Genomic DNA, 26,122 nt, shown 5'->3' on the forward strand with positions numbered 1-26,122 from the left:
GCCTATTTGTAAAGATGATGTAGCTGCAGCATTCCTGGTGCCCTGAAGCTTTTTCAAATTAACACAAGGGCTACGCAATGACAGTGCCACAATGACCTTTTTACTATTTACCACTTACCACATTTACAATCACATAACTATCACCATATAGCCTATTACTCAATAAACATTTACATTCAAACTTAATTCAATCCGTATTAGTTACCACTTAGACTATAAGGTTTCAGTCAAATGTTCAGCCCAAAAAATCAAGAGCAGATGCCCAAAGCTGCGGTAGGTGCAGGACTGAAACATAAATTAAAACAGGGAACAGTACACTATGTACATTACTATAATGCCTCCAAGGTTTTATTAGAGTACTGTGCGGGGTCTCCTTGTTTTGTATTAGGAGTTCCCAGTACAGTGTTGAGCTCAGGGGCATACACACTGGTCACATCCTCACAGCAGGTCCTGAGACTCAGTCTCATCCTGTGCCGTCTCTCCGTAGGGTGCGGCCGGGGCCACGACCGTTACTTTGCTGCAGCTTCCCATGTAGCTCCCATCTTCCCACGAGAAACTTTGTAAACTTCTAAAGACACGAGGGAGAGAGAGAGAGACAACACCCAAAACAAACCAAAATCGCTCCTTTGAGCTGTCAGCTTCTGCCCTGGCACTCCGGCTGCCACAGTGAGAGCTGGAACTCTGCCGAGACACCCGCTCTGTCTTCAGATGAGGTCATTTTGAAGTCTTGCTCAGGAATGGATTGTTTGTACTGGTACATCCCCATGAGGAGCACTTATAATTAGTCTGCATCTCAACTAAATATGCAGTTTTGCATTCATAAGACAAAAACAAACATCAATCTGGTATTACGTTTGTATTTTATTATTAATATTGAAAAATGCAATTAAATACCTTTCAGTAAGTTCCCTAAAACCACACACTATTCAGTAATGATAGTGTGGCCTAGTGGGCTGGAACCTACAGGTTCAAATCCCAAATAGGCCACCTTGGTATTTTGCTTAGAAAACAGTGTTTTCACTTTTCACTTTTAGATTTAGACAAAAATGTGCTATATAACATTCATCAAAGCAGTAGTACTCTCCCTGAGAAATTCAGCATGTTTACTGTATTATTTTATTTATGCACAACAGAAATGATTAGGTTTACTTATTGAACAATCTGTAATCAATGCGCTGCACTTACTTTGGAAAGGAAGACCTTGTTTGAGTACGGTAATGCAATTATGTTCTTTTATCATGTATAGTATTGGAACATGTAGGGCAGACGTAGGCAATGATAGATCATGTATAGCAAATGCTGGGCTTGTGTCTCAGGCTGAAGGGATTGTGTGTGCACGGCTCCAATGCTGGACATCTGGGCATCCACAGTGTGATCTGATAGATAGGAAATTGATGGTTCCCTCTCATATGGGCAATCATAAAGATAGCCTTCATGCATAGGAAAGGCAGCAGTGAGGCACAGTGGTAAGGAGAAGGGTTCGTAATCAAAAGGCTGCTGGTTCGATTTCCTGCTGGGACACAGCTGCTGTACCCTTGGGCAAGGAATTTAACCCGCAATTGTATTATTGGATAACATTTAAAAACTGAAGCCTATGTAAGTCACTCTGGATAAGAGCTTCTGCTAAATTACAATAATGTAATGTAAATGTAATGCATAGGAACTGAATTATAAATGAATGTTCACTTACATCCTCCACCACTTCGTCCGTACAACATGCGAATATTCCTCCAACTCCTCCTAAAGGCCTTTACAACGGCCTAGTCACTCTCGAGACCTGCATCCATCAGTTTGCCAAGCCTTTTGCAATGGCGATGTTCAATAAAGGGCTGTGTGTATGTGATCAGTGTGGCACTAGAGTAAAAGAACCTTGTAATTCATGAGACTGACACCTGCTTGTAGAAATGGCTGGTCACTCTCCCTTTATTTAATCAATATTCAAAATTGAGACCTGAATGTGGAAAAAAAGGGCTAAATAAAACCTTTGGCTCCTTGTTGAGCCAAACTATGCATGCACTAGTTCCCACTCTATGACTATTGCTAAGCAGCTTACAAAACAAGAATCCAAGAATCAATGGTCAAGTTCGGATCACAGAGTATTTACCGTAATCTGTTTTTTTTTTCTGTCAGCGTTGGGGCCCACGTGCTAAACAGGTTCAGATGTCAAACTACGGTCCTGCCATTAATCAATTGACATTAATCAGTCGCCGGCAATATGGTTATCACTTGAACTCCTGCCCTCTTTCAACCCCAAGGCAATCAACGCCACGACGAGCGACTCCCGGCTTTTCGCTGTGGAGGGTGATCGCGTTTCACGTGCATTGTTCATCGCGCCATTTGTGCGTCTAGGGTGTAGTATTCTCTATTCCAACAGATGGTGCCGTTTTGCCAGATGTAGGATGGAGACCTCCAACTACTTGTTTCTTCGTTGCCTGAATTATACCCACATCGGACAGCGAGGTCCGTCAAAACATGCAGCATAATTGTTTTAGGAAATTATATTTTCTGATTTGGCTGAAATAGTTTAGGCTAATAGTTCCTTTTTAAGTCTGCGCATATTCTGCACGAACACACCGAACTTCGCACCTTTTGGATCGGAGCATAGCAGGTTCACTGTATCGGGATGGTCCATCCATGTTTTTATAAAAAATTGGTGTATTTGCGCAGCATTGATCCACAGTTAATTCACAGCCATCGCGTCAGCCAGGCCTTCTATGGTCCCATATACTTAAAGACAGGGACAGGAGGAAAAGCAGCAGAAAAAAAACTACTTACTACCTACTTTACCCCATACACAGAGCTACGGAGTTATCCGTGTTACGATTCTATCCAATCAGCGATTGAACTAAGTTATGTGGTCTGAGGCACACAAAAGCGCCAGTATCAGCATATTCACCGTGAGCGACAAACCGCTTATTACCGTGCTAAATAAAACATTAAAAAGCATGCTACAAAGCAGAGGGCAATCACTGAGTTTTTGCTGATTTGTTTATTTATTGTTTTTAAATAATCTCTTTTTAATCCCACTCACTCTGAAAAGAACGAACTCCCACTCTCACTTTGTCAAATATGTGAAGTTAAAAAAAAAAAAAGTTCACGACTTAATCTAAACGCCGGCATCGCGTTCAAACTGGCGTAAAGCACCTAAATTATCGCTGTATTGTTATTTTTCTCGTGAGTCAAAGGCTTGGGTGAAGCTTCGCTCCTCCCCTTTGAGCAGTTTCAGCTGGATGCGTCTGACGGAAAGAAAGTGCAACCCGATCCGCTGGCAGCTTTTCCCTCCTGACTTGTGCTGCTCCGCAGCGCCCGGCCATGCACGCTGTTAATCGCTCGGTGTGGGTCGGAGAGGGAGTTTGGAGTAACGTGTCCGTCCCGGGGAAGCCTTATAACTCAGTGTGGGTATGGGAGCGTTACTGAAACTCAGACAGTGACAGTCGTAACATTGCGTCCGACAAACGCCTTACTGATCTGGATAAAAAGTCTTTTTTTGAAAATGCAAGTTATGGACCCGATAACGAAGTGGTCGCCGAAACAAGTTGTCGACTGGATGACAGGTAAGTTTGGGAAAGTTATTTTAAGTCAGTGTTACCTAGCTGATGGACAGTTAGTTATTGCAGTTCAGAAAAGCAAAACGAACGCAATTGTCGCATTAAAGTATACAGTGGACTCTGTGCAAGGGCTTTGTTTACTTTTAAGAGTTTCGTTGAAACTGTCATGTACGGATAACCACCGCCAGCGCGACTGCCCAGTAACGTGGTAATTCAAAGCTACTCAAGTTGTTTAAGCAGGTGAGTTCTGTTTGTCGTAACTCTTCCTTTACGGGCTGCCGTTTCTTGGATCCCTGTAGTTGTTAAAATAATTTGTCTTCGAAACATTTTTTGTAGTTGCTATAGGCTGCCTTTCGTCGGCCAGGCAGCTTTGCACAAACTTGAAGCCTTAAAGCAATTTAAAAGTCCTTCAGCATCTACAAGGATATAATTTCCACGATGAAACTGTCAGCTTGAAATAAACCGTGCGGGTGCCGTCTGAGTTCTTTAGACTTGATGCATACTTGTGGTAGGCAGTGGTTTAACAATCAGCTCGGGGAATATTAAGATCAAAACTGTAATCGCCTGCTGGCTCGGGATATACATGCGATTTCCGAAGACTCGTGCTGCCTAAATTGGTGCAGTAATGTTATTTATTTGTCCAGTGTGCTGACGTTACCGTGGTGGACCCTGTTTAGAGAGCTTTTCACGTTTCACATCACAAGCAAACTTATAATTACTCTGCATCTCTAACTGAACAGACGGAATCCATGTTTCCTCTGGGGAGTAATCACCCAGAGACTTGCTTATGAACGAAGCGGTTTACTGAAATGCTTGATTGTCGCGAAGAACATCAACTGCTCAATGGGCAAGCCAGTCGATTTCAGTGGAATTTTTTCAAAGATATGGGCTGGATTGCCACCCTTAAGAAATCGTCTCAGACCCCTTCGCAGAGCGCATTTAAAGAATTAGATACAAACTTTTAAAAAAGAAAACTTTAAATGGAATTTGAAAAACGGAGCAATACAGAAAAACAACAGAACAAATTGCAAGGAATGACAGCAGGAAAACGGTTAGATATGCACAGGACTGACAAGTGAACATCGACAATTCAACTGAAAAACACTTCTGGGAAATGATCGCACTATAAATTTGTCGAGCCGTATTTAACTTTTGTTAGTCCGGTTTGGTCCAGTTCAGGATAGTAACATGCAGGTGAAGTTGGACCCTTCACTTTTGGGCCAATATGGTATGTTCAGGCAGTGAGGTAGTCCGGAGATTGCGATAGAAATGGTAAACGTAGCTAACAAAGCACTTCATCTGTTATTAAATCATACACGGTTCTGGTGTGATGGAAAAGGTCTGACACAGATGCCTGAGAGAAACAGGAGAGGATGTTTCAGTGAGGCAAGATGGCTATACCGCTCTCGGATTTCCCTCCCCGGGGAAAGTACTCCTGCGGTGATTCACTTGAGTCACGGCCCCTCTTTACTTTAAAGAGGACATCTCTTATGTGACACTTATTATAGCCTCCGAAACGGTTTGAGCCGCAAATGGCACCGTTTAACCCCGAGGATTCCAGTGGTCCTGCGGTACCCCACCCCTTCACTTCCTGCAGGGCTGCAAGGAGCGGAAAGCGCATGGGCCGCGTAAACAGCGTGCGCTGACGGTCACGTGGCCTTTTCCCTGCAGAGTGGGACACAGCCGTCCAAGGTTGTCAGGCTTCTGCTGGGGATATGCCTGGGCATCTGTAGTTCTTCAAGTCGCAGCTGTGGTGTTCTGTTGCTTTGTCTTGGTTTGGTACATCAATACACCTCTCCATACCACTGGTTTTGTGGGGTCCAGTATTGTCTATCTTATAAATATATAGGGGGCATCCAGTTAAGACATCCAAGATAAATGTCTACTGTAAAGTATTGGTGGGGAAAGGGGGCTTGCGTAGCCCTTGGGCAAATTTGTCTAGGGCCTGGTACTTTTCATGCAACGATATCTTATTCATGCACATGTTGAAAGTGTTTTGCAAGATAAGACTGCGAAAAATGGTCCTGAGTTAAAGTACCACTGCGTGTGGATGCTCTGCTGGACAGCGTTTCTGCTGCTGCTGTGCACTCATTCAGATTAATTGTCTAAATTTGTCAGACCCAGTGCTGCGCTGCAAATGCTACCGAGTAAATCTGCCTCCAAAGCGGATGTGTTTTGGCCTTGAGTTCTCTGGCAGTGAACTGTTTCAGATGCAATGGCCATGCTTACCATTTAAAAGAAACTTAATAGGGGAGTTTTTCAATAATAAAAAATATACCCAGAGAAACTGTGTGGTGACTTCTCCATAAATCATCTTTGTAATGGTGGTTTGTGTTATGCTGTATTACGCTAAATACTCCCATTTCATTTTCAGACATGTTTTGCTTCTCCCAGAAAACATAGCTGTAATATACATGCTGGATGATAGTTGTAAAAGAAAGCACCAACCCCTTTTCTGTGCCCTTTCTGCGCTTACAGCAACAACATTTTGCCCTTTTGAAAGTGCATGCCTTCCTGTCATAAAACTACACATTAATGGGGGTACTTAACTCTTTCAGTCCTATACTGAAAGCATATAAAGTTTGTTGTCATATTTCCAGACCTCTTGACATATAACCAAATGTACAATGCATATTTATACATTAAATATTTATCTTCAGTAAGATGACAGTCTTGTTTTTGTCTTTATATATTTTATGCTCTTATCAGCAGAGGAGTTACAGTATGACGGTGCACACAATCTCCGGCCCTGGACTTGATTGAATGTTCATTAAAACGTGCTGATTTGTGAAGCAGCTGCAGCCGATTCATGTCTGTTTCCGCTTGTCTCTCGGCGTCTGTATCGAGGTCCCGTCTCCCCTCGGCTTCGCTGGGTTGGGTTGCCTTGTGCAGCAGCCGAACCAACTGCAGCGGCGAAGCCCGGGGGCAGAACCAGGAGATAGATGGAAAACACCTGGCGCTCCGGGGGCAACCGACCGTTTCCCCCTCGATGACATTGAAAACAAACAATTTCGTCACAAAGCAACCTCACCGTGGACTCTGGGGCATGTGGTGAATTATTGTCTTTGGTGACAGTGTGGCGATAGACTGAAAAGGGAACTCACCTCTTGTGCTTTTGTTTCTGATTGCGTGGAAGCCGCCAGTAAGACGGGGGGGGGCTACCAAAAGTACCACCTGAAAAGACTGATGTTTCACCACATACACTGTCGCATGCATCATTTATTGCGATGAATTGTGTCCATCTGGCGTTCATATATCTGTCAACAGTTCTTATAGCTAAGGATGAAATTTTTCATCTATGAATTGAAGTAGAGCACTATGGGAAATGCTTTGCCTGGTTATAACTGGGAAAGCAAGAGACCATTCACACTCATCCTCTGGTTGCTCAGCCCTCTTTCTAAGCCTACAATGCTTTCATGAAAGGGCAGTCTCTCTTTCTCATTCATTTTAACGCAGGCGAATATAAAGATAATCTTGCATGATTTCCCTGGGGCGGTTTCAGAACTGCAGAAGTGACGCGTTGTTTTCGGTGCGGGCAGACAGTGTGGGCGGTTTGTTTTGCCCGGTGGGAGGGGTCCTGGCTTGCCGCAGGGTGCAGGTGGCTGAGCGGGGCTCACGCAGGTGTCACCCCGTTTCGTGACGGTGCGGAGGGTGTCACCGTGGCCCGGTCACGCCGCTGCTCACAGACAACAAGCCGGAAAACATGACTCAGAGCCCGGCAGAAAACCCGCCGACGTTGTTTCTCCAGAACAGGATCTGAGAGGGCGGGGGTGCTGGGGGGGGTTGTAGGGTGTTAGTCTCTTGTGTTGTTTTTCTTTTTTTTTTTTGTTTCTTTGTATTGTTCTTACACAGCTGTCTCTTAGTTCTGCATAATTTGGTTAAGTCTCAAGATACACCAGAATCGCACATTTTTCTTTTGATGCTGAAGCACAGCATTGTGCTCCGTGTAGATCTGGGCGTTAAGAGCAGGCGGTTAAGACATGTTATTGGCATGTTTCCTGATGTGCAGTGGCATATCATGATTCCCGTATTGTGGGAGGGGACTTGCGAGATTCAAAGGTCGCTTTGGCCTGGTCTTCTCCTGTGGCCAGGAGCGAAAGTGGGCTGTAAAACCATCACCGGGGGACTGCTAGCTGTGACATTTCTTCTCTCCTCTCCCGTGAACCCCCCCCCCCCAATTCTGCCACACTGCCATGGCGACGGAGGGAATGCTGCATGTTTACCCTCCCTTGTCCATCCAAACACTCCAGCCTGAGCCTCAGTGTCGGCCATTGTGACTGTTCACAAAAGGGAAGCGTTACTGTGCTTAGCACGGAAAGCTCACGCAGCGCCTAAACGATTGTGTGTCGGCTCATTGGCCGCAGCGGGGAGGCCGCAGTGGTCAGTTATTTGGACACTTGCAGCCGGGGTCATCAGAGTCAGATGATGAAACCCCTGTGCTTTAACTGTCTGTCACGGAATGCTTCTCTTCCCTTCCTGTCCAGCCCAGATTGTGTTTGCGTGTACTATTATTATGGGAATATGAGGACATTCTAAGGACACGTTTAATCATCTTCTCTTTACCTCCTTGCAGTTTGATGGCGAGGGAACTCCTGTGATTTTGGCGTTGGAATCTTCCGCAATAACTTCAATCAGCAGGGGTCTTGCATTCCTAAAATTTGGGCTTCCACATGGATGAATTTAATCAAAGTTTCATCCCTCTATTGGCCTTCAGTTCCAACGGTCTTCTCACATTGTACCAAAAGTTCCCTTGCTTTGATCTTCTCACAGCAGTGCTGTTAAGATTACAGTTTGCCATTTTTTAACCAAATTATCCTCATAGATGTTTGGCGCACCTTGTTTGATGTTTTGATTACTAAAGAGAGATGGTCTGCATTAGTCCCAGATTCCTTCCTTGTGTTGCTCTCCCATTGGGCCAGCAGCCTGTGGGGAAATTAATAAACGCTCTGTTTCAGAGAGTGACACGTTTGATGCATGACGTTCCTCGCATAGTTCGCCTCAGGCGGAAGGTGGCGTTTGCCTGTCGACTGTCAAACTCGGCCGCTCCCGAGCAGGTTTCAACTACAGGGCTCGTGTAGAGCTGCTGCTTACCTTAAACATCCCAATCTGGCTGCACATGTTACATTACATTACATTACATTACATCATTCAGCAGATGCTCTTACCCCGACGTCCACATAAGTGCATCACTATGCTAAGAGTAGTTATCGAGAAGTATTACAGGAGGTCAGTAAGATACTGAGTTAAATGCTGAAGTAGTGTAGAGTGCTTTTTTATAGAAATTGGGGATAGATAAGATAGATAGAGAGGAAGGTAGACTATAGCTTGAAAAGATGAGTGCTTATGATACTCTCCTCTGTGAGTCTGTGCTGCACGCGGTAGTGGAGGAGCATCAGACCACCTCTGCCCAGCCTCCGCAGGCTGGCTGCAGTGTTTGTAGTGGTTTCTGCTGGCTTGCATTACGGCTCCAATGACTCCCAGACGACCGGCCCTCGGTAATCAGCGCACGCGACCGCAGTATCAAGCGAAGATTAGGAAGGGGGAAAGCCAGTGTCGGGGAACTGGTAGCACTCAAACGGCAAGCTTCAAGCAGGCGCCCATAACCCAAACCCCCTGGGGCTGGGGCGGGGTTTTGTCAGCGTCCCAGTTTCCACGCGATGAAACCTTTTTTTTTTTGCAGAGAATCAACCGCACAGGGAATGACTGTAATTTTGGTTTTGCCTCAAGGGCAGAAGCAGGGATGGGGGTGGTAGATGGGGGGAGCAGAGGCATGTCTCCTAAAATCGCTCCAACTGGATCGAGATCTCTGCAAAAGCTCTGCTTCTCACTGGGTGTCCTCACTTTGTAGTTAAAATTGAACCACAATAATAAGGGTGTGGAAGGGGCTGTGTTTGGGGAAAGAAACACGCAGATGGAGAAGCTGCTTTGAGGTTCTGTTTAATGGTGTTTGCATGTTCAGTCGCTAAGCATTGGGTGCAGAGATTCTGTAGTCTGGAGACGCAGTCAGTCTGAGCGTCTGACTCTCCAGTGACCTTCAGTCCAGAGCTGTGATTCCACTGACCTTCAGTTGAGCTGGTGGTGTTTCCTCAGCAAACTGACCTGGGTGGACAGTATCTTGGCCAACCCCAGATATGATTATAGGGCGGCCCAGAGTCCAAAGTCCAGTGGACGTAGGCCAACGAGTTTATCCTGCAAAGCCATAAAGTTCTCTCAATGCTCACTCTTCCCTTGGTAACGTGGTTTGAGTTGGGTGCAGGATTTGCATAACATCAGCATTGTTTGGTGTAAAACTTTTTCGTGATTGTGATCTCTTCAAAATAGAAGTTACAAAAGCGTACACATGAGGATTTTTCCTGTCATAAGATAGTGAGAAAATGTAGAATTGCTTTCCAAATTTTGTTCATGTTCGTTTAAAAACAAACACTTTGGAGGCAGCGCTAGAAGAGGATGACTCTAAAACTGTTCCAGGGTCAGCTGCACACATGCAGTAGGCAAAGCTGCACCAGTTAACCATTCATCACCCAATAGCTGATTCCCTTTCTTCTTTACCTAATTACTTTATTCGTGATTTAGGGGGTGCATGATTTGGAGTGCTAACGGTCAAGTGGATGTTAGTAGCATGTTCAGAGAAAAACATAAGACGCACAAGGTAATTGCAACCACCAGTACATTAGTACAGATCAAGAACCACTGGCAGTACAAACTCAATAGAGATCAGAGGGATTTGTTAAGTCAATAAAGGAGGAGTGTAGCTGAACTGCAGTGTGGAGAAAACAGTATTGGGGCTGATCAGTGTCAGAGACGTAATGATTGTGGTGCATATGAGCAGTTGATTTCACAACTGAGCATATGGAAACTGTAGCGCTTAATACCTCATAGAGTCATAAAACTTTATAAATTGCTGAGAGACGTTTTATTTTAAACTTCTGTCTGACATGAGACCTTTATTAGTTTGAGAGGGGATCTTTTTTGCACTAGCAGTTGAACATATCTCGATTGATTTATTCTCCACAAGGTTATGAATTGCGGAGATGGTGGGCACTTTTGGGGTTTTCATTTGTTTTAATTTAGAACAGTGCTTAAATGGCGGCCATTGTGGAATCTTGGAATTCCAACCATAGAATTTTGAGAACAATGGCCATTCCATTCCAGTCTGTACAGGTTGGCAGGTTTAAAGGCCACATGGGGATGGTGCTCCACTTCTATTGTACACATAGGCTGTCTCACTGTCCTTGCAGGGTGGGGATGGGGGGGTAGAGATGGGGGTTTTGAATGTAGGAGTTCCCACCAGGAAGAGCTAGGGAGGAGTAGTGAGGGAGGACTTTTCCTTGCATGTAACCAAACCCTGAGAAGCTCAGCCCGTTGTACTTCACACTCTGCTTGTTTGCTGAAGTGGTTCTCAGTTTGATAGGAAATTGTGAGGTGGGGGTGGTTAGGTTTTTTTTCTGCTGTCCCTTCACATGGGAGGGCTGTTGCTGAGGGAGAAACTGTTAGGGCAAGTGTGCAGGTCAGCTACATGCTCATCCACAGTTGAGCCCCATTGTTTTTCCAATAACACACATTTGTACACACATTGTAGTTCACTTCTAACAATTGTATGCAAGAACCCTGATTCTAGTGAGGCTTCAACTGATCATTGAGCTGCACGTGTGCATGTTCTCAGAATTTACTCAGAATTGTCATGTAACATGTGACCGGATCTTGACATGAGTTTCTCAAAAATATAAAATAACAAAAACTTTCGGTTGGCCACACCAAGCTCAAAGCCAGCAGTCCACACAAGGCCGATTTACAGGTGCTTGCTACGTCCGACCAAACACTTTCCCTGGGTTTTCATTTCTCCTGAGCCACCTGAGGCAGTTCTTTTACTTCCTTGTTATTGCTGAGGTGGAATGGCCCTCGCATAGCTGTGACATGAGTGTATGAAACCTCCGTGGTCAGCTGGGGAGAAAGCGAAACACTTCCCTCTCCTGCCTGGGACGAGTCCAACATTCACAGCCTCTCCGCTGTTCCTCACCCCTCCCCAGACTGCAGAGGCCAAGGGGAGAGGAGAGAGAGAGAGAGAGAGCAAGCTGCTGCTCTGCTTCCGTGAGGATGCGAGACAGGAAGTTTTGGGATTATCTCTGAGAGGAACTCTGAAAGACCCTTTGTGAGGACAGGGGCACCCGGCCGCCAAGAATCTGCGCTCACGCCTGGATGACTCCCAGGGTCTGAAGCGGAGGGGGCGGGGGATGGAAATCTGGGCCTAAATGGGCCAAAGGTCATTTTCTCGTTACTTCTGGAGCCCTCAGTCAAACAGTTTTGTCAATTACTTGTTTTAATAGATGAAAAACATTGTCCAATCAGACAAGGATCATTGCTTTTTCACGAACTGCAGGTAATTCAAAATGCTGACAGACCCTGCGGGATTTGGGATCATGATTGTGTGCCCCTGGTCAAATACACGTGGAACCTGCTGGATCCTGACCTTTCATGGCCTGGATGGTTCAACCATGTGCTAAACCACGCCAAAGCGCTGTGAATCCCTTATGTTTCCCTTATATTCACTACATGTAAATGGCACAGGCGCCTCGTCCATTACATTACATTACATTACATTCATTTAGCAGACACTCTTATCCAGAGGGGCTTCCACCACAGAAGAACACAAGTGTCCAAACGCCAATCACTAGCAAGTGTGGGCAGCCCTACACAGGACTGCAGGTGGCTGCCCTATCACAGGCCTAGGGCCTCAGTGGGGCATAACCAGCCGCTGGTTCACTGAACACCCTCCATACTGTAAAAATCAATCACCCAGATGAGAGCTGGAACTTTTTCTCCTACAGTTACAGTGTGAATACCGAGCGTGTCCCGGGGCCATGTGCGCCGCTTCAAAGCACCACTGCCGTGAAACTTGTTTTAAAGAGCACGTTACGTCGCATTATTTGCGTAGCTGACGCCCTCACCCACAGCCGCTTGCATGTCGTCCGTTTGTGCAGCTGGACATTTTACTGAAGCGGTCTCAAGAACTTCACAGTTTCACGCTTTATTGATACGACAACAGTGGCCCACCTGGGAATCAAACTTTGGGAAACTTTGGGATACAAACACTGTTGCTTACCATTGTAATGGATGCTCTGTATACACACACACACACACACATTACTTCTCCTTCTACAAAGTAGACCTTCCTTTAGAATGGTGGGGAGAAATAAACTAGCAGTCCTTAATCCGTTTAAGTTTTGTATTAAATGTCAAACAAGGACTGTGAATATGGGGTAGGTGTTATTTCTAAGTTTTGTTTTCCTCCTCGTCAATATTTACCACTAAATTGTATTCCTTTTTTAATAGTCTTAATATGCAGGCCGTGTTTTCAAGCTGTTTTTGCACGCAGTGAAGAAATCGAAGGAAACCTCAGTGAATTACAGGAACTCCATGAGCCTCTGAAACAAACATCACTACACGCCACCGCTGCTCTGATGTTGTACTTGCTCGTGGCCATCACATCCTTTGGAGATGCCAAAGTTGGAAATTCAGGAGCGGCATACCTGAGCAAACCACTTCAGCTCACATCTCCTGTGTTTTTGCCTGCCTCCATGTGGTTAAACACAGCGCACATGCTAAGTGATGGCTCTCAAACACATCCAAGTCATTTGAGCATAGCTATCGCTGTGAAGGGTTTCCCACAAGCTGTAAAAAGATCCATCCTATGCACAGTAGCTTGACATCTTGTTTCCTTATTGTCTTTTTTTTTTCTTTTTATTTAAACGGAAATTGATAGTCACATGTGAACTTCAGGTATTGATCTCTCTATAAATATTTGATTAGTAGTCAGTTGACAAAATGCCCTCTTTTTCTCTAAGGCACAGCAGGCATATGAGGGAAGCTGGGAGGCCCGGCTGGAAGGACGTGGACGTGCAGTAAGGCCGTCCAGTGTGCCAGGGAGGACCCAGGGTGATGCCCAGTTTAGGGGAGTGTGTGGAGAGGAGAGTGCAGGAGGTGAAGGCCTGCAGATAAACTCCTGAAGGAAGAGTAAAATAAAAATTCCTTCTACTGTTTGACGGAAAGTGAAATGAAAGTTAAAGGTGAAATGCTTTGCATTTTCTCAAACGTGGAGTTAGGCTGTCAGAGAGAGATGATTTACATCTAGTGGAGCAACACTTCAGAGAAGGAAGAAGGCGCACTGTAGCAGGAGCGGCATCTACCAGCTTGTGCAGCACGCACGCAAATCTTCTTGTGTTCGCCATCCCAGAATCCAACTGAAAAACAGCATCCCGCTGCAAAAGAGGCAAACTTAACACAACCAGAGTCATACTGCGGCGAAGAATTCAAATTGCGCTGTTGTTGAATGGCATTACGAAATCAGGCCCCGGTCTGCAGGGCCTGGTATTGTTTGCTTTGGGCCGAACTCAGTGCACTTCAATGTCTTTCTCACACTTTTGTCAGTGCTTTGAAGTGGATTCCTTCCCTGAGCAACCACTCCAAGCATGAGTGAAGAAATACCCTAGAACCTCAGCCTGGGAATTCCAGCAGAACTATGAGGAGTGTTTTGATAAGCTTTTTTTTTTGTTCAGGCTGATAGTTGAAAAGGTCGATATTTTCTTATTCGTACACAAAGAACTTATTGGACGCCATGCTGAACTGCTGTGCATTCCTCCATAGCTGCTGTTTAAGCAGCTGTTTCAGATGAATCTCCTTGAAATTAAGGAGAATCGTTTACATCCGTTTTCTTCCGATGGAACCAAGCTGAAGTAAGCTAGAGCCTAGTTGGGCCTGGCTTTCAGGATTCACACACATTGATATGATATTAAAATAGCGACAGAGTGATTAGTATAAGAGAGACCCACGGGATCACAGACACCAGAGTAAGAAAATAAATGTCATTTTATTACCTTCACAACTGATTTTTGCAAATTAGTTGGCTAGCAAGCCATCACTGAAAGAAGCTACTGTTAGCTACTGTTATCTTTACTAGTATGGTGCAGTTGTTTACGCAGCTGCTCCTGGTCTCTGTGATTGGTGAAATTTAAATTCAGTGTAGCTCTTGACAGGTCTAGTGCACCTACGTGGTAGAAGAGGATTAGAATAGATGCCTGATAAGAACTAACGTTACAGGGTCATTTGCATATGCAACCTATTAACAGGTAAATTGTTCAATTCCACTTTGTGAAATAACAGCCAAAGCCTCCAGGAGCTCCTTTAGGTCTGTTGAGTTAACACCTTCCTTTCCTACCCTCAGTCTGGTCCAGCCGTAGAGTCCTATTGAAGACCATAGAACATATCAGGTCTTCCAGGTGGTGACATACCCCACAATGTCAGACAGGCCTGTGGATAGGAAAGGTACAGGTGCTTTGTTAAGGGCTCCTCTTCTCCAGTCTGTGCCCCTAAAGGCAAGAATAACATTTCATGAATTATTCATTCTTTTTAATGTTGTAGATCTATTTTAGCACTGAGAGAAATTTTGGGTCTGCTGTTTCAGCCCGTCCCTGTCGCAGTTTTGGTTTTGAAAGATCGTTTGAGAGGAGCAGGGCGCAAGGCCATCACTCTGAAGCTGTCCCCTTTGTGAAACGATTCACTCCCACACAAAGTAGTTAAAGAGGACCTGTAGCCGCCCCCTCCAGAAGTTTGAAAGACTGTTTTTCCATTGGTCATCCTCCTGCTTCTCTCTGGTTTTTCCAGTGGTCATCCTCTTGGTTCCTTCCCTCAAAGGCATGGAAAAGGTGTTACTTCTCATGGGTTCTGTGCCCTCTGTCTGACTTTGATTGATAAGAAATCTTGTCTCTCTTACCAGAGCATAACTCACCTGCCCTTGTTTGTGTGCTCTCACTGAAGGCCTTGTTGCATTGTTAAAATTCACTGGTGCATTCAGCTTGTGAGTTTATTGAAGCATGTATGTGCTCGTTTTCCCTCATTATCGTGGCTCTGTGAAAGGGGCTGACACATGCCTGGATCTGGCCAGTGGTGTCCCGTGTGCACTGTCTTTGTGCCGCTCTCTTACATGCACTTTGTTCTCTCCCTTTTGAAGTCAGTCTGAATCTGAACCTCTGCTTTATGACAAAATATAAACATGTGTGTTTTTAGCTGCAACTGGAGGAAGAAGCCCTACAAAGAGTAACATCCCTCAGTGACAGACTGACTCAGTCACACACCAACTGATAGCAGAATGGTACTATTTATGTAAATTGGTTATGGCCACAGTGCTTGTCCAGTTGTTAGAAACACGTTCCCTGCAAAGCTCTGCTAGCATGTATGAAGGGTAGGTTCTGGTACAAATGTGCAGTTGTTCTCACATTCTGGTTCCTGTAATTATCATATCACTCAGAGGGCATAATCACCGTCACAATGCAACATGTTAACACAGGTGAAATCACCAAATGAAAATCAGACCTAGAAAACTTCCATCTCCACCTAATTGCTATATTCAGTGCATGTTGTACGGTGTCTTGTGTTGCGTGGGAGTAAGATGGTTTTTTTCAACTTTCAACTGGATTCTGTTTGTGTTTCCACCATGTTTCATCTGTAAACATTAAATCTACATCTTGAGTGTGCTCCATAACAAACATTTCAAACTGTATTGTGACTGATCACTGTGAGCTTAGCCAAGCAGTCTCCTAGAAAAGGCACTCTTTGTCTGACCTACTCTCTCCCTTTTTCCTCTCTCTCTCTCTTGCTCACTCACTCTCCCTCTCCCCTGTCTCTCTCTCTCCCTCTCTCTCTCTCTCTCCCTCGCTCACTTTCCCTCTCCCCTGTCTCTCTCTCTCCTTCTCTCTCTCCCTCTCCCCTCCCTCTCTCCCTCTCTCTCTCTCTCTCTCTCTCTGTCTCTGTCTCTCTCTCTCCCTCTCCTCCCCTCTCTCTGTCTCTCCCTCTCTCTCCCTCTCCCTCTCTCCCTCTCTCTCTCTCTCCCTCTCTCTCTCTCTCCCCCTCTCCCTTCCCTCTCTCTCTGTCTCTCTCCCTCTCTCTCTCTCCCTCCCCCTCTCCCCTCCCTCTCTCCCTCTCTCTCCCTCTCCCCTCCCTCTCTCCCTCTCTCTCTCCCTCCCTCTCCCCTCCCTCTCCCCTCTCTCTCTCCCTCTCTCTCCCTCTCTCTCCCTCTCTCTCTCTCCCTCTCTCTCCCTCTCTCCCTCTCTCCCGCTCCACAGGCCTGGACGACAGCCTCCAGCAGTACGTGCTGAGCTTTGAGCGAGAGAAGATAAATGGGGAACAGCTGCTGAAGATCTCGCACCAGGACCTGGACGAGCTGGGCGTGGCCAAGATCGGACACCAGGAGCTCGTTCTGGAGGCTGTGGACCTGCTCTGCGCTCTGGTGAGCGGCGCGGTATCCCATCATTCCCCTGCGGGGCCTGAGGGTCGGGTCTCAGCCGCTTATCCAATCAGAGGCTCTCAGTCTGTGTGTTCCTGCTACAATGCCCCAGACAACCTCCTCCTAACTCCTGTTATGGTGACACGTTAACCGCATGTAGAGAAAGGGCATTAGCTGAGTCCTGATGCCGTATGTCACGGTTGCCAGAAGGTGGCTTGGCGGGTCGTTGGTGCTGGTTGTTTGCCAGCGTTTGGTTGCTGGAGCATGTTGTTGGAGGTTGGCTGAGGGCGTGTAAGCTCATTTAGCCTAGATTTGGCACAGAAGTGTGAAGCGTTGTGCATGTGGAAAGGCGTGACAGACTGAGACAGGTGGGAGTATGTGCCCACATCGCCCAGCCATTTAACCGAGACCTCGGCAGACAGACACGCACACACACACACATATACTCACACTCACACTCTCACTCCTTTCCACCCCTCCCTAACTAGCGTAAATGCATTGTGTTTGAACAACCTAGTTGTGGGTGTCATGCAACCAAGAATTCTGCACATGGCCTTAATCACATGGGTGTTAAAATAATCTTGATTGGCTCATTTCCTGTGCCTCTCTCAGCCAATGATTGAATCTGTGCAGAATTCTGCATAGTGCAACGCCCTTCCAACAACCTCCGTGTTCGCTGGGCAAAGCCAAAACATCACCGGTCTCCTGCTCTGGTGAGGAGCTAGATACAGGAACCATGAAGAAAGGATAGGAAAATGTGAAAATGTTTGGCCTCAGAGACACAAGTAAAAATTTTCAGTCAGCTTTGGAAGCCTGATGGGCCTGTTGTGGAAGGTGTGGAGATATAAGCAGGTCATTGAGCAGGCAGCCGCATGTTTGGCTGGTACTATACAGGGAACCGGAGTGAGTGAATGTGTGGAATTTGCATAGCAGGGTGGTATGAGGGGATTACCGCCCTTTCTCAGCGGAATGTCAGATTAGCTGTCACGTTCCACCTGTACTCCTCCCCCACCCCCAGCCCCACCCCCACCTCCACACACACACACACCCTTTCTCTCACTACACCTTACAAGGCAAGTCCTCAAAGCAGGGTTCTCTCTGCACTGATATTGGAACAGGACGGTCTACTATCCTTTATAGTGGTAGTCAGGAAAAAAATGAGGGGCCTGTCTCAAACTTGAAGGGTAGAAAGACCTTTATAAGCACATGGCTGAGTGAGTTCTCACACTTTAGTCGGGGTTTGATTGGCCAGGTGGTACAGCTTTGTTTTTATGGTTTCCTGCGTCGTAAAAGTGCAGATTTCGGTCTGAATTTTCACTTATCTTCAAACCCATACGCTGTGCAATCTGTCCCTGTTCTGTCAAACAGAGCAATGGTAACCGAGAACGATGCTTTTTTTTTTTCCACAAAGTCTTGAGAGGGTGATTTTCCTTTTTAATACACGTAGGACATTGGGTGACAGGTTTATTTGTGCTGTCTGGAATACATAAAGTGAAGGCTGCTGTAGAGCGACCAATCATGGAGCACTTAATGGAGGTGGTCTACACTGGGAGCTGTACAGACTTGTGTAACTTGACACCAAGGAGGAAGTGCTTCCACCCCAGGAGTTGGAGGCGCAAAAGACTGTGGGCCCATTACTGTTAGCAATAAGCTATACGTTTGTTTGTGCAGGTGAACAGAGATACTTCACCCAGTTTCCCTTCGTATTCCCTTTTGCTGGTTGGTTTTCTCCATGGCAAACTCTGCTTAACACCTGCGCATTGATGAAGACACCAAATCTAAGAACTTGATACTTAAGGTGGAGCCAATGGATTGGTTTACCTGGAAAAGGACACAGAATTAGGAGTGACTAAAGGAGAGCGAGAATGCAGCAAGGGATTATGGGAGATTAATATCTCTGTAATCAGGTACAGGTACATGGGGGGTACTGAAAAGAAATTGGCCAGAACTGGTTAAGTGAGCGGGCGAGTGACACGGAGCGAGAGAGGAAGGGATGCCTTCCGGCTGTTTGCAGAGATGAAAGTGAAAAATCATTTGGCAGCTAAACAAAGAAAGGCTGAGATCTTCAGAAGGATCGGCTGCAGAGCGACTGCAGACAAGTGGAAGAGACTCTGAAAAACAAAGACCAGAAGCAGCAAAAGAAATCCCTCTGCATAAACATGGGGGTGGGCCATTTTGGATAGTTCCGCCAGTGTCAAAGCAACACGTGTCGCATATCACGTCCCCTCTGCCCAGAATTCTGGTGCGGTCGGAATGTCTTCTCTGAAACCACGCAGTACAGCGCTGTCGCCTGTACAACCGAATGAGGGAGTAACGTTAAATGAAAGTGTCCGCAGAGAGCCACATTCCAGGTCAAACCAAATCTGTGCCTGCCTTTCACTGTCAGATGAGAGCTCTTGCCAGTGAGCTGCTGATCCCATACCAGCACACCTAATCGGGTTGCTGTGGAGCCCGCTGTTGACGGGGTTGGAACGGGCGGTGGATGTTTCCAGTGTTTCAAGTGGTTGGCAGAGGCCTGTGTGCCCGCTGAGTGTCTTTTGGGAAGGCGCCGGAGTGCAGCCATGCCCGTTTCCAGCCCGACGGGGCCAATGTTGTGACTGGGGGCATGGTGCCAAAGATGGGCAAAGGTGCTGCAGCTTAAACCAAAACCAGATTTGCAGACTTGACCAGATTTAATTGCTACAGCTTGTGCTTGTGCATTTCATCTAAAATGTCATAGATTTCAGATGAAGAGTTCAAAGGACGGTCAGTATAACCACAGGGAGTGTTAGTCTTCCTAAAGGAGCACCTTACAGTAACACGGAGCATGTACTTGCTCTTGAGAGAACAATAAACTGCATCAAAGCTGTAACTGTTTGGGAGGGAATATTGTCCCCCTAGTGGTAATCAAAGATATAAATAAACAAGCAAACCCACATTATCTGTAATTCTCTAGAAGGACAGCTATCTGCTGAACTTCACGCCCCGATGTGTGGATGAGTCCAAACAGCGACACTTGATACGAGCTGTGGCGGGGGGGGGGGTGAGCTGAGCTGAGCTGAGTGGAAGAGCAGTGCAGTGTGAATTGTTCAGTGTTAAAGAGTTCAGAGTCAAGCCCCTCTGTCATATGGAGTGGTGTTGATTGGACTGCAGCTCGCCCAAGCTCTTTTTTCGGGTAGATAAGTTACTGTGCCGGGACCGTAACTAATGCAGGCCACATGGAAAGGCTTTAAGAAGGGGAAGCGGGGGGCTTTGCCAAATGTATCTGTCGTACCTTACGAACCCCATGGCACATCCAGCGGCCTTCACTTTATGGCTCTTTGTAATTAGGCCCAGGTTTCTGTCTCTCCCGTGCCTGCGTTTGTCGGGGCAAAGAATTATTTTCACTCGATCTGCTTCATAAATCCTGCCTGTGCTCCTTCGTGTCGCCTCCCCCCTCCCCGTCGACCCCTCCCCCCCCAGGAGCGAATTGTTATCTTTAATAAATCTGCCTCCCAAGCTGAGAGCTTTTATTCTGGGGGATTTTAAGTAGGGGGTTACATAAGTTGCCTGAAGAGGAGGAATGAGGCGTCATGTGCCGAACAGGGGGACCAGACGGTCACTCTTACAGTCCAGTGAGTGGAAGGAATGTGGAGCCAATCACACCAGTGGAAATATTCGTCCCGCCCCCCCCCCCCCCCCCCCCGCTGCACCACCCCCCATAATTGCGAAGGCTGTCGTTTAATGAGGGGGGGGGGGGGGGGGACGCGCCAGAGGTCCAGGAGGAAGTGGGTGCTGTGTTTCGTTTGGGTTGAGGGCTCGGCATGAGAAGGCTGTCTCCTCCCCCCTCTTCTTGCTCCAGTGTCTCCTCCTTTCCTGGTCCACAGGCCCGAAACATGGATGATAGCGAGACAGCCCGAACCGGTGCAGCAGGAGGCCACAGGTGTGCCTCAGAGCCCCTTTTTTGTGCCTGTCATCGCACTGACACCCTTTCCCGCTGCACTCCGCCAACTGCGCTGCAGTCCCGTGTGATCAACGACTGAAAGGAATGCGCCGCACATCAACACCCGTTTGTGCGTCTTGGATTCCTGCAGATTGCGGCGTGCGCTCGATCGCTCCATGCCTGTTTACACCACACACATCACGTGTGCTCGGCCAGCAGTCCGACTGTACCCTCAGCCTGGCAGTCGGACCTCTTCCAGAGTTACGTCCTCTGATCTACACCTTCTAGCTGACCCTCAGAAACAGAGGGATCTACCTCGTGTGTTTTCGCTGCTGTGGGGGACTCAGAGCTACAGTCCACAGCAGACAAAAGGCTGTTAAAGTGAGCCTTTCTGCAGAAAGCGGACTAACACTTCTGCTGTGTCCCACTGGGCCCCTGGACGGTGATGGCTTGCGCAGAGCCCCCTTCCCAGCCCCAACGCCTCTGTGTTTTTCCCCTCCTGCAGCCCAGCTTTACGGAAAGAAACTCCTTTTGTCTGGAAGAGCAATGGAATAGACATTAAAACCCGGGCCCTGAGAGCCGGGGCGGAGCGGGAGATATGTTTCTGGCACTCTCTCCGGCTGGAATGCGCCAGACTCCATCGACCCCCGAGAGCAGGAAACGGATGCGGCCCCCACCTGTCGAGGCGAAGGAGCTGGATCTGCGGAGGGCCCCCCGAGGGGGAAGGCCGTTACAGCGCCTCTTCCTGCTGCTTTCCTCCGGCCTGTGTCAGGTGGCATGTTCCCATCTGCCCCAACTCCACACAGGAAGGCCCATGTTGTGACTGCCCCAGCACTTTCCTCCCCCACCTCTGTGACCCCCGCCACCCCAGAGGGGCGCAACACTCTCAGGAAACTGCCTACAGGCCCTTCTGGCTACTTTTTGCTCTCAACAGCTGATCCAGGATCAGTTGATGCCGCTATAATCCTAACGCCAAGCTTCATGTGCAGGAAACCAATTAAGCAGCAAGCCGAAAGGAAGCAACCTACACTCACATAACAGCTGGAATAAATCCAAGTGCACTGAAAGAGAGTGGTGTATTTTTAGCGTTCAGACAGGGCAAGCGAATATTGCAGACGTGTTAGTCACACGGACGTATCTTCTGTATAATGCTAAGTTTCTTCAGGGGAAAAAAAAGACACAACAGATCAGGCTTTACAGACAGAATCACCCTATAGCTGAGCACCACTCCTCTTGGTCCCGTCCCGTCACTGCCGCTTTTTATGTCCATAAATTCACCCTAACTGGATGCATTTCTAACACCTGGCGCCGCGGGACCGGGGAATGCAGAACATCTGTGCTCCCGCTGGTCTCGTTTCTCATGTGATCGCTCCGGTAACGGCCGAGCAGGGAGGGGCCTTTGATCTTAATCAGGCCCTCATTCCTGCCTGTAGAAGCCGTTCTGTCCGTGTTGTTACTGTTTGGCAAAAATAAAACTGAACACGCGTCTGTCGGCGAAGCATCTAACATATTGATTCCCCCTCTTCTCCTCGGCACCTTTAAGGTAGTAATTCCAGAAATATACGTTAGATTGAGAGAGTCCTTCAGCACTTCTGTTGCCAGTGCTCAATATGTTCAACGCAGCTAATTGATGTCAGAGCCTGTGTTTGAGGTTCATTTTAAGACAACAAATTGCTATGCATAAATGAGGAGGATGTCCATTTTTCTGGTCCCTTAATTTGGACCCAAGGTGGATCTACAGGTACATGTCTGAGCCATATTATAATTGAAGCTGGAGGTTTAAGTTAGATTGCTTGTTTGTTTGTTTGCGGTGTATACACAGACCTGAATGCTAAAGCTGGCAGGGGGGAGGTTGGGAAACTGATGGCTTGCGGGCTTGTTCTTGGCGACCTGGGCGAAGGCCAGGCCCGTCTATTCTCCAAGTCGATGTTGGCATGCAGCAGGGTGCTGGCACCCTGGCAGGGGCACGGCGCTTCCTGAGAGGAGATGTGCCAGAGCAGGAGGTGCCCGCTTCTTGTTTCCTAACTAAAGCTCAGCTGCGGGGTCGGAACAAATGCATTCTTTCCACGGAGTTACAGCGAGTGTAGCGAGGGACCGCCAAGATTAATGAGTGAAATTTAGCTGCCAGCTTCCTCTGTTTAAACCGGGAGTCTCTCCCTTTGAGTACTGTTATATACCTCTCTCATTGGGCCAAGGAGCTGGTGTTAATGTCAGTAGGGAGTGTGATCGCATTAGGGTTCAGCTGACACATCCTGTGATGGTCCAGACCCTTGACGCGGTTGCCTGCAACTCCGTTGAAAATAAGTCTGCCCATCAGAGAGCTCACACACAGAGAGCAGAGACTGTCCCTTCTCAGGGAACAGGTGTCCATTTGGCATTGTGGTGTGGTGGTGAAGGAGCTCAGTAAGGAGATTGCAGGTTCAATTCCTAGTTTGTGGCACGGCTTCTGCTCCCTTGAGCATGATGCTCAAGCTGAATTGCTTCAGTAAATATCCAGCTGTATAAATGCATTGTATTAACGATTCGATTCGATTCGATTTAAAAAGAATAGAAAAATTGCAGCTGTATTTATATGGGTAAGGGGTTGAGAAGTCTGGTGAGCAAATGGATAATGCAATAAATCACAGGCTTCTGTTTGACTGACACCTCTCTGTGTCAAAGCCATTTGTACTGGTCTGTTAGCGGTTATGAAGCTATTACTGTAGAACAGGACCCACCAGTCACTTTATCAAACCCAATGAAAGGAGGCTGTAGGAAACCACATCAAAACCGAGCCGCGGCTGTCTAACAAAGTGCCAGGGCACAAATGACATCATGTGACTAAAAAAACACGGCCTCTGATCAGACCAGAAAAGCACGCTCCCGCCGCTATCAGCTGACCCCCTGAAAGGTCAAGGGAAGTTTGTGCAGCAAGGGCAAAGCTCTGCAGAGGAATGGAATGCGCGGAGAGGAAATTCAGGCCCGGGGAGTCGGAGCTCCGCTCTGCAGTATGTGTGTCAGGTGAGGCAGGCACATGCACTTCTCTGCAGGCATTCGCAGAGACACCAGAGATTTTAATAGTTGCGTCTCAGATTTTATCCGTTGCAGCAGATTACCATGGCAGTGGTATATGTACTTTGCCAGGCCGTGTTTATGCAGAAATACTCTTATACTGGGGTAAGGAGCCAAGAGCCTGGAGAACTGGAGATGTTTCTGGGTTTCACTCTGCCCGAGCTCCTAATATCTTAATCCGATTAATCGTTCCGCTAAAGTAGTGCAGGTGACCGCATGCTTGAGGTTTCTCCATTCAGACGTGAGTCACCTGTGTTAGTTCAGCATGTGATTAAAAAGCTTGGCTGGAACAAAAACCAGAAACGTCTCTGCCACTCCAGGAACCGGGTTGGCTACCCCTGCTCTAATGTAATAACTGTTAGACGTATAAGCAGAATGTGTCATTGGATGCAGAATTACATCGGTGTCATGGACTGTAGAGAGCAAAATTTCTTCATGTTACATTACATTATCACCACTTAGCAGACAGTCTTATGGAGAGTGACTTACATAGGTTACAGTTTTATCCATTTATACAGCTGGATATTTACTGAGGCAATTGCAGGAGAAGTACTTTGCTCAAGGGTACAGCAGCAGTGCCCCAGCAGGGAATCAAACCAGCAACCTTTCTTTACGAGTCCTGCTCCTTACTACTACACCACACTGCTGCCCCTCATGTAAGGCCTCTTTGTCAGAAAGGTTATTGCGTTCCTTTATTTTTTCTCCTCAAGCTCAAACTGAAGTCGCGTTGCCTCATCTCCCTCTTTCAGAACTACGGGCTGGAGACGGACAACCTGAGGGCCCTGGTGGCGCAGATGCGGGCGGCCTCTGGCAGCCTGCAGGCCTACATGCTGGACCGCAGGAAGAGCCCCTCGTACGATGGAGAAACCTCGCGCAAGCCCCCCAATGAGTTCCTCACCTCGGTGGTAGAGCTCATCGGCGCGGCCAAGAGCCTGCTGGCCTGGCTGGACAGGTACGCCGCGCCCCCCGCCGGACGCCCAGCTCTGCCCTCTTCCAGACTCGCCGTACGCTTCAGAGCCGATGCCGGCATCCAAGCTGAGCAATGCTACTGCTTAACGTGCTGTGCGCTCGTTCTCGTTCAAACACGTCCACTGATATTACGGGTTGAATTGGCATCAATTTTACCTTTTCACACAGTTCTACTCTCTATTTAGGCTTTATGCAAACGCATCAGATCCAGGGATAAGTTTGTCCCAGGTCAGAAAAAAATCAGGGGGTTTTTCGGTTGTCGTTGTTTTTTCTTGAACACCCGTGTTGACTGTGAGCCTGTCCGACGCAGTGGTACCCAATAAGGCTGAATTATATGAGGATTCAACATCAAGACAACCCTGAAAAAGCACCCCAAAGGAGGGAAGGGAGAGACATAGCTCTTACACATGCATTTGAGGAAGATTGCTGTTAGCCCTGCTGTCCAACCACAGTTTGGCCCCAATCAATTTCTTTTTCCAAAATAATGTGAATGGCTGGTAACCGTCACCGTCTGGTTTATTTTCTGAGGTGAAAGAGTTGAGTCTGAGCACATTACATAACATCCATACACTACTAGAGGATGAAATTTCCAGAAAAAAATTCAGTGAATGGAAAAAGTGTCATACTGTGTGGTATAAACTCTGGCTTCATACCACATTTACATTTACTGAACCGTTACAGAAGTTCTGGCGTAGTCTCTGTGTTTATGTAAATTTTTGTGTAAGGATCATGCAAAATCTCATGTCTTTACATACTGAGGGCAGTATTTTTGTTGGATCTGAATAGCTTTTTTTTTCTTTTTTTTTGAGGGATGGGGTGGGGGGAGGGTTGCTTTAAATCAAGGAAAGGGAGACAGAGAAGGGGGCCTGACATTGCGACCCTCCAATCACGATCCTCATGTCTGTGGCCACAGCGGGTGCCTAGACATGAAGCGGTTGGGGTGTTCCGTCGTGTGGCTGCAGGCTAATGGCTCCTGGGAAACCGTCAGGAGCCCCTTTTCTGGCTTTGCTGAATTCACCCCCCAGTTTGCATCTGTTCAAGAGATGGACAACCTCCATGCAGCCAGGAGGTCCTGGCTTCTGGCTTCTTCTCTTACTCTCCTTCTGTCCTTTATTTTTTCATCTCCCCTTCTCATTTGCTCTCTCTGGTTACAGGACACCATTGACCGGGATCAGCGACTTCACAGCAACCAAAAACAAGATCATTCAGCTGTGCCTGGAGCTCACCACCACCGTTCAACAGGTCCGCATGCCACATTTCTCACCAGCCTGTGCCCTGATCCCACCCCCCCCAAAGCATTCTGGGTACTCTGTCCACTTTGGGCAGACGCATCTGAGGCTCACTGTTTTAACCGTGTGGGAGGCCTTTGCAACCAAG

The 26,122-nt window shown here is 47.3% G+C and overlaps 1 protein-coding gene across 1 annotated transcript in view; it reads left to right on the top strand.

Moving 5' to 3' along the window:
* The first annotated feature begins 3,413 nt into the window (after positions 1-3,413).
* Positions 3,414-26,122, top strand: part of LOC118786846 (connector enhancer of kinase suppressor of ras 3-like) — a 60,985-nt gene continuing 38,276 nt past the window's right edge. The window contains exons 1-4 of the mRNA XM_036542185.1: positions 3,414-3,554; positions 16,664-16,827; positions 24,526-24,728; positions 25,900-25,987. Of these exons, the coding sequence (XP_036398078.1) occupies positions 3,494-3,554; positions 16,664-16,827; positions 24,526-24,728; positions 25,900-25,987 (516 nt within the window). The 5' untranslated portion in view covers positions 3,414-3,493. The remainder of the gene's footprint in view (positions 3,555-16,663; positions 16,828-24,525; positions 24,729-25,899; positions 25,988-26,122) is intronic.

This window comes from Megalops cyprinoides, chromosome 12, assembly GCF_013368585.1.
Source record: "Megalops cyprinoides isolate fMegCyp1 chromosome 12, fMegCyp1.pri, whole genome shotgun sequence".
In the NCBI taxonomy this organism is placed as follows: domain Eukaryota; kingdom Metazoa; phylum Chordata; class Actinopteri; order Elopiformes; family Megalopidae; genus Megalops; species Megalops cyprinoides.